Source organism: Triticum urartu, chromosome 4A, assembly GCF_056163025.1.
Source record: "Triticum urartu cultivar PI428250 chromosome 4A, HENAU_Tu73, whole genome shotgun sequence".
In the NCBI taxonomy this organism is placed as follows: Eukaryota; Viridiplantae; Streptophyta; class Magnoliopsida; order Poales; family Poaceae; genus Triticum; species Triticum urartu.
Genome location: NC_141876.1, coordinates 616,743,551 through 616,751,691, shown reverse-complemented (window position 1 = coordinate 616,751,691; position 8,141 = coordinate 616,743,551). Strand labels below are relative to the sequence as shown.

The 8,141-nt window shown below is 48.0% G+C and overlaps 2 protein-coding genes across 2 annotated transcripts; one reads left to right on the top strand and one right to left on the bottom strand.

The window, feature by feature from the left end:
- Positions 1-4,204: 4,204 nt before the first annotated feature.
- Positions 4,205-5,283, top strand: LOC147977428 (ABC transporter G family member 3-like). The gene is made up of 4 exons (XM_087519981.1): positions 4,205-4,291; positions 4,464-4,736; positions 4,816-4,923; positions 5,020-5,283. The coding sequence occupies exons 2-4, from the start codon at positions 4,620-4,622 to the stop codon at positions 5,281-5,283; spliced, it is 489 nt and encodes a 162-aa protein (XP_087376107.1). The 5' UTR covers positions 4,205-4,291; positions 4,464-4,619.
- Positions 5,284-6,310: 1,027 nt separating this feature from the next.
- On the bottom strand, positions 6,311-7,727 carry LOC147977427 (MEIOTIC F-BOX protein MOF-like). Its single transcript, XM_087519980.1, has 3 exons — positions 6,918-7,727; positions 6,644-6,808; positions 6,311-6,553 (listed from the first exon to the last, which is right to left on the bottom strand). Exons 1-3 carry the CDS (start codon positions 7,725-7,727, stop codon positions 6,311-6,313), a joined length of 1,218 nt encoding a protein of 405 aa, XP_087376106.1.
- Between the last annotated feature and the right edge of the window lie 414 nt (positions 7,728-8,141).

Below are 8,141 nucleotides of genomic sequence, written 5' to 3'. Positions count from 1 at the left end.
TGTGATGGATGTGCACTTGGGAAGTAGCACCGAGCCTCATTTCCCCAGGCAACTGCATACCGCGCAGAGCGCGCGCTAGAGCTTGTGCACACGGACCTTTGCGAGCCGATCGAGCCAACCACACCCGCAGGTAACCGGTATTTTCTGCTGATAGTTGATGATTTCAGTCGCTACATGTGGGTAGAGCTCCTAAAGACCAAGGACAAGGCATTTCAACGCTTCAAAAGGGTCAAGGCTTTGGCAGAAGCAGACGGCCGATGCAAGTTACGCGCCTTCCGCTCGGATCGCGGGGGGAGTTCAACTCCGGTGAATTCAAGGCGTACTGCGAAGAGGTCGGAGTCAAGCACTACACCACGGCCCCCTACTCACCTCAGCAAAATGGGGTAGTGGAACGGCGAAATCAAACCGTGGTGGAGATGGCTAGGTGCATGTTGAAGAGCATGAGCATGCCGTCGTTCTTCTGGGCAGAAGCAGTCAAGACAGCCGTCTACATTCTGAACCGCGCCCTCACATGCAGCCTGGATGGTGTCACCCCATACGAGGCGTGGCACGGCCGTAAACCCAGCGTGCATCATTTGCGTACGTTTGGGTGCACGGTTCATGTCAAGAGAGTCGGGCCTGGCATCAACAAGTTGAGCGATCGTTCGACGCCGATGGTCTTTGTTGCATACGAGGAGGGGTCCAAGGCCTACAGAGTGTACAATCCTGCGATGAAGAAGGTGCAGATCACGCGAGACGTGGTCTTTGAGGAAAACAGGCCGTGGACGTGGAGCGTCCAGAGCACGGGACCGCGGACATGGCTGCACCGGCAACCTTCAGTGTGGTTTACACCACGGCACATGGTGTGCATGAGCTGGACAGCGGCATGGCAACACCGATGCACTCGCCGCATGCCAGCCCCAAGACCCCGGCACCTGTATCGTCATCGGCATCCCCCACGCAGCCCGCATCAAAGGCGAGCGTGAGCGGCTCCTCACCCGAGTCGAGCGTGCTCAGCTCACCTCAAAGCGAGACGGAGACGCCATTTGCAGGACGGGAGATTCACTGGGCCACGCCACCAAGTCATGACGAGAGCCGCCGTGATGTAGACACCGGAAATATTCGGTACCGGCGCATCTCCTGTGTCCTTGACGAGACAGAGGGCGAGGCAGTGCGTGTGGCGATGCTGCTCTGTCTGCTCAGCGCTGAGGAGCCGGCGAACGTCACATAAGCACTGTCTGATGCTGCCTGGAAGGGTGCCATGGATGCTGAAATGGATTCCATTACCGAGAGCTGCACTTGGGAGCTCACCACTCTTCCTCGTGGGCGCAAGGCGATTGGGCTCAAGTGGGTCTATAAAGTGAAGCGTGATCCTGACGGCAATGTGATCAAGCACAAGGCACGTTTAGTGGCAAAGGGCTACGCGCAGAGAGAAGGCATTGACTTCGAGGAGGTATTCACTCCTGTTGCAAGAATGGAGACCGTACGCATCTTCCTTGCTCTCGCTGCGCACTCAGGCTGGGAGGTGCACCATATGGATGTGAAATCAGCCTTTCTGAATGGTGAACTCTCTGAGGAAGTGTATGTGGGACAGCCACCAGGCTATGTCATTGCTGGAAGGGAAAGTCAAGTGTTGAAGCTGAATAAAGCACTATATGGTCTGCGTCAAGCTCCGAGGGCATGGTATGCAAAGCTCGACGAGACACTGAATACACTTGGGTTCACTAGAGGCCCTCTAGAGCATGCTGTTTATAGGAGAGGGGATGCACACTCATACCTACTTGTGGGAGTGTATGTCGATGATCTGATAATCACTGGCACCAGCAGAGATGACATTATTCAGTTCAAGAATCAAATGCAGCAGCTCTTTAAGATGAGTGATCTTGGTCTCCTTAGTTACTACCTGGGGATAGAAGTAGCTCAAACAGAGGGCTCAATTACATTGAGCCAGCGTAGCTATGCAGAGAAGATCCTTGAACTAGCTGGGATAGCAGAGTGCAACACTTGTCACACACCAATGGAATGCAGACTCAAGCTGAAAAAAGAAGATGAGGCCAAGCCGTTTGATCCCTCTCTCTACCACAGTGTCATTGGAAGCTTGAGGTACTTGACTCACACGAGACCTGACATCACTTATTCAGTGGGCTTGGTGAGCAGATTCATGGAGAAACCGACGATGACTCACTGGACGGCAGTGAAACAGATCCTACAGTACGTGCAAGGTACACTCAGCTACGGGTGCTGCTATACACGAGGAGGAACTGATGGGCTGGTCGGATACAGTGATAGCGACCACGCCGGTGATGTTGGCGATAGGAAAAGCACTTCTGGTCAGGTGTTCTTCTTCGGTGGGAACCCTGTTTCATGGACCTTGCAGAAACAGAAGGTGGTAGCAATGAGCTCGTGTGAGGCGGAATATGTGGCAGCTGGAGCCGCAACTTGTCAAGGCCTCTGGTTGAGCAGATTGCTTACTGAAATGAAGCGTGAGGTACCAATGAAGTTCAAACTTCTGGTTGATAATAGGTCAGCAATTGCTTTGGCAAAGAATCCTACTCACCATGACAGGAGCAAGCACATAGATGTGAAGTATCACTTCATACGGGAGTGTGTGGAAGAGAAACAGTTGGAGCTTGATCATGTTGGTACTAATGATCAACTTGCTGACATACTGACAAAAGCTTTGGGTCATGTGAGACATGTTGAAATGCGGCAGAGGCTGGGCATCAGGGAGATCAGCAAGGCGAATGGAGCTTAAGGGGGAGAAATGTTGACCTAAGCTCCATCACACGTGAGAGTGCGTGTGTCTTCTAGTTTGCTTTGATTAGAATAAGCAATGCATAGCTGTTGATGTGATGTCCACATGCAGCATGCACGTAGGAGTAGGGAGAGCGGGCCGAGTCTTGCACGATCGCCCCGTTTCATTTTCTGTTCTGGTTTTCCCGGTCAGCGTGGCACGCTAGCGTTGTGGAGGTCGTGGGATGGCGCGACAACTCCGGATCGCAGCGGGCTGGCCGGGTTAGTTAGATAGGTTGCTTGTAAACACAATAATCAGATCAATAGAACTACGGAAAAGCTGGGGAGTCCGCCCGGCGCAAAAACACACTATCTTCTTCCTCTCATTCATCTCTCTCGCCCTACTCGATCGCCTCAACAACGACAAGAGGTAAATTTTAGAGATGTAATTGGGGATTGATATAAGAGATGCAGGCTCATGGCCGAGGTCATTAACGCCATCGAAGGGAAGGTGCTCCTGGATGGCACAGTGCGCCCGCTGGATGGTGACGCACATGCCCTACTCCAAGAGGCGGGTGGAGTACAGCCGGGGCACCAGTGCCATTACCTTCTGGAGTTTTCTTACTTGGTCTTGTTCTGTTACAGCACTTCTCAAATGCTGAGTTTCCATGTTCAATCATGCAAAGTCCATCTGACCACTTCCTGAGAGCAATCAATACAGACTTCGACAGAATCATAGCCATGTGCAAAAATCTGCAGGTATCTTTTGATTTTTACTCTGACATAATTTCTGATATTATCTTCAGTCATTTTACTCAATTTGGTGGCAAAATGTTCCTTTGTTGTGAGAGATAAAAAGCTTTGTAGTTATTAACAGGATGATCAAGGGGATTTCTCATGAGTGAGCATGGACACTGCTGTGGCAATCCGGACACTAGAAGCGACATACAAATCATCGGCTGAAGCTGCCTCTGTTGAATTGATGATTGCAAATTGATTGAGAAGGTACTAATGCTCCACACCCTAGAATAATGAAAATGCCATCTATGTCACCCCTTCCACAAACACATAATTGATACTTATATTCCTGAGTAGGAATTCTACAATCAACCATGTTAGATTGAGAAATAGGACACTGCAATATCCATGAACCATGATAGTGAATAAACTATTGTCTACATGGTGTGATGCAGGAAGGTCCTTACTTGAAAAGCAAAGGCAAAGCCAGTGATGCAGCGAGAATTGGGATTCTCACTTGGAGATCATTGCTAATTATGTCAAGAGACTGGAAGTACTTCTGGAGCAGGCTTGTCTTGTATATGCTGCTTGCCCTCTCAATTGGCACCATATTTATCGACATTGGTCATTCATTGTCATCTGTAGTGGTTAGTGTCACTGCAGCATTATGTTCCGATTTACTGGATATTTTTATTTCTTGATTAAATTTACTGTTTTTGTGATTTGAGGCTCAATGTTCACTTTGTTTTGACAGGTTAGGATTTCTGCGATATTTGTGTTTGTTTCATTTCTCGTCCTTTTGAGTGTTTGTGGAGTACCTGCTCATATTGATGAGATCAAAGTCAGTTTGTTTTTAATCTTCCATGCAGAATCGCAACATTATGGCCACATCCTTCCTAATAAATTTTATTTCTAAAATTGTGATTTATTGCTGAATGATGTCTTCTTATTCACCGTAGACTTTGTAAAATCATAGCAATATTAGGTACTAACATTTAATTCCGTCTATGCAGATATATTCCCATGAGGATTCAAATCGGCATTCTGGGACATTGGTTTTCCTGCTGGGCCACTTCCTATCCAGCATCCCCTTCCTATTTCTGGTGTCCATTTCGTCGTCGTTGGTTTTCTACTTCCTGATAGGCCTCAGGAATGAGTTCAGCTTCCTTATGTACTTTATAATCACCATCTTTACGTGCCTGTTGGCTAACGAGGCACTTATGATGATTGTTGCCTACATCTGGCTTGAAACTTACAAGTGCACCTTAACCCTGATTTGCTTATATGTGAGTTTCCATCTTGGTCTTCTTTCAAGTGGGCACAAATATCGAATGTACAACCATTAAATAACCATGGCTACTTCAGGTTGTCATGATGCTGGTGGCTGGGTATTTTTGGATCCGAGACGCAATACCAGTGGCCGTGTGGAACTATCCGCTGTCCTACATTTCATTCCATACATACGCCGTCCAGGTAAGTTATATATGGCCATCGTATGTAACCTACATAAACTCTATGCCCATCTTGCTTCAACTGGGTCAGGCGTGCTCACGAGCAATGCTGCTGCAGGGCTTGGTCGAGAACGAGTATGTCGATACATCATTTGCAGTTGGGGCTACAATGACGATACCCGGTGTGCAGGCTGTCCGAGGCTCGTATGGCATATCATCATCGACAGGTGCAAAGTGGATGAATCTCCTTGTTTTGTTCCTGATGGCGATCGGCTACCGGGTCGTCTTGTACGTTTTACTTCGTCTAGATGTGAGGAGACATGTGAGGCTTGGCAAGCGCTCCTGCTGGCCCAGCATCCACACTAGTGCAGCTCCAAAGTGAGTTAGCCCTGAGCGGCCGAGTGTGCTGATGCTGTAAGAAGACTCTTTTTGTGTTTGGGTGTGACTGTTCATATGCATGTATACATGTGTGATTGCTTCCTAGGTAGGCATATCTGACGCATCCAAAGTAGAAGAGAAACATGAAGAGAATTGGGGTAACATATATACTGTATGTATCATGGTTAATTTGAGAACTGAAGAAATGAATCATGATTTGGTCATTTACTCTCTTGTCCATTCCTTTTTGGCACTGAGTATTGCTTCCTTTGTGGCCTTGTTGTCTCTCACAAGTTTGATCTTCCTGGTTGGATCTGATGACATTGACGGTTGAGTAATGATCCCCTCTTGAAGGTGTTTTCTTTGAGTGTTGTAGACGATGGGGCTCGGCACGTCTGGGGCTGTGCCAACAGGCATTTCCATGTCAGTAGGTTTGTGGCATTGTAGATGATGTTGAATGTGCCTGAGATGAAGCTTGGCATTGTAGTCATTGAGCAATAACAGATTGTCTCTTGTTAAATCCATTGGTGCTTATGAATGTACTCCCTCCATTCCGAATTACTTGTCTTGGATTTGTCTAGATACGGATGTATCTAGACTCATTTTAGTGCTAGATACCTCCGTATCTAGACAAGTCTAAGACAAGTAATTCAGAACGGAGGGAGTAGTTGGAGACAAGTGGATAATTGAGTCAAGATATGAAAGGTTCTAACTGTGTACATGGAGAACAATCTCACCGGGGGATAATCTCAGAGGTATCGGTGACATACACGATCAGCGAAAGATGAGAAAATGTCATCCCAAATGAAAAAGAAATCCATATATATAGACGAGGGGATCATGACACTTCCACTACCCTAGTACAAAAGGTACTAGTTGCTGAAATCCAAACGATCTCAACCATCTGACATAATCAAGCCCAGGGACTCATGATGAATTTATTGAAAAGGTAAAAATGATGACACATGTGCAACCTGGTTTACTGAAATCAGCAAATGATAGACATCATAGTGTATTGCCATGCGGTTCTTCTAATCGGCCATAGTGAGTCTGATTATGTTTTTCTTCCTCTTGAGCGAAATGAGTTTGATCTTGTTGTTTGGCCGATTCCTTCGCATGCCCCTGAAAAACTTGACCAACGGATCGACAGAAGCATCACCATCTCGGTGTATGATTTCAGTAAGCCTGAGGTTGTTGCACTTGAAATGCGCCAGGTCCTTACAATATGATTGACGGCGTTTCACCACCTCCTTTGTAGATTGGAAATCCGAGACCTGTTGAGCAGCGCAGAGGAATGGAATACCAATATATTACGGAAAGTTTCGGGTTATGGTAATTAGTTGTTGATGAAAGAAGTAGCGGACCTTGCAATGGTGCAGAGTGAGCTTCTGCAGGTTAGGCGAGTTGTGCAGGTATTGGCGCAGCCCAAGGAAGTCGCCGTTGATATGGCACCCATCTAGAGAAAAGCTTGTGATCAGGTTCTCAAACTTGAATACAGGAAGATCCTCATGACTCCCAAAGAACAACAACTGAGAACAAAATCAACCATACAGGCATTCATTTTAATGGCTCTAGAGATATAGAAAAATGCAAACTGAATAATAAATAGAAGTGGTATCAATCAAGAAGAAGATATACCGTGACCGGAAAATGCGCCAAGCGCAAGGTTGTCACATTAGACACCGTGAGAAGAATGTTGAGTTGTTCTTCGGCGCTCTGGTAAATCCAGGGCACATGAATGGACGCATCGAGAAGAGACGGCATGGTATGTGGCTGAGTGGTGTCAAGAATGTGCTCAAACTGCTCGCCGGTCAGGCGAAGAGAAACAAGAGCAGGGGCCTCTATAATCAACTTGAAAACCTCGAGATCTTCCACGGTGTGCTCGCCATCGACGATGGTCAATTTCTTGAGGGAGGTGGAGATGATCTTAGCATTGCTGGTGAGCGAGTGGCAGCACATGTTGAGTTTCAGGTCCTCGAGAGCAGGGCAGCCGGAGCTAATATGGCTGGCAAGGTCGTTCAGTTCCAACTGCAGGCGGGAAAGATGCAACTTTCTGAGCCGGCGGGGCCATGCATCTTGACCTATGTCGCGGCGGAGCCAACGGTCGCCGACGACAACGGTGGCCCCGTGCAGCCGGAGCTCTTCCAGGATCGTGAAGTTATGGCCGCGCAGGAGGTTGGCTGTGAAGTCATCAAAACCGCGGCGGGTATATCTACGGTCGATGTCGAGGCACGGCACGGCGCGCCAGAGGTCCCTCCACCGCGTGGACAGCACGCACGTCCGCCCCATCTGCTGGGCCTTGAGGCGCGACAGGATGGCGCGGAGGAGGTCGTCCGCCAGCGCGCTCAGCCGGTCATCGCCCGCGCCAGCGCCACCGTCCCCGCCGTCTTCTGCATCGCGTGGACGCTTCAACTCCGCGGAGGCGTCCGTGGAGCCAAGCATTTCCATTGTTCTGGATTGCTGCGCCAAGTAGTTAAGGGAGACGACTAATCTGCTGGGTGTGGCTGCGCCGCCGCCGCCATGACCGTGGTCCGTGGAGAAAGATGGGGATCGGGGGATGAGAGACAGGTTAATGGGCGTTGGGTTTGGGGCCCTTTCTGGTGGGCTACTGTATAGAACGGGCCCATTCTATCCTCTTTTTTCTTTCTTTATCTTGTTTCAAAGTTTTTTTTCTACTTCCCCTTTTTCTCTATTTCCTTTTTATATTTTCCTAATTTTTTATGTTATTATGTTTCCCTATTATTAATATAATACAGCCCTCTCCACTTGTCAATCTTAAATGTCTTTTATGGTTTTCTAGAACTTTCCTATAGTATTTGTAAACAATATTATTATTTTATGCGATAGCAAAAACAAATTTAT

Bases quoted from the DNA above. Each gene is read 5' to 3' on its own strand.
- LOC147977428 (XM_087519981.1), top strand. From the start codon at position 4,620: ATGTACTTTATAATCACCATCTTTACGTGCCTGTTGGCTAACGAGGCA. The intron at 4,737-4,815 runs GTGAGTTTCCAT...TGGCTACTTCAG, and splicing joins TAACCCTGATTTGCTTATAT to GTTGTCATGATGCTGGTGGC. The intron at 4,924-5,019 runs GTAAGTTATATA...ATGCTGCTGCAG, and splicing joins TCCATACATACGCCGTCCAG to GGCTTGGTCGAGAACGAGTA.
- LOC147977427 (XM_087519980.1), bottom strand. From the start codon at position 7,727: ATGGAAATGCTTGGCTCCACGGACGCCTCCGCGGAGTTGAAGCGTCCA. The intron at 6,809-6,917 runs GTATATCTTCTT...TTTTGTTCTCAG, and splicing joins TGGCGCATTTTCCGGTCACG to TTGTTGTTCTTTGGGAGTCA. The intron at 6,554-6,643 runs GTCCGCTACTTC...GCTGCTCAACAG, and splicing joins TCACTCTGCACCATTGCAAG to GTCTCGGATTTCCAATCTAC.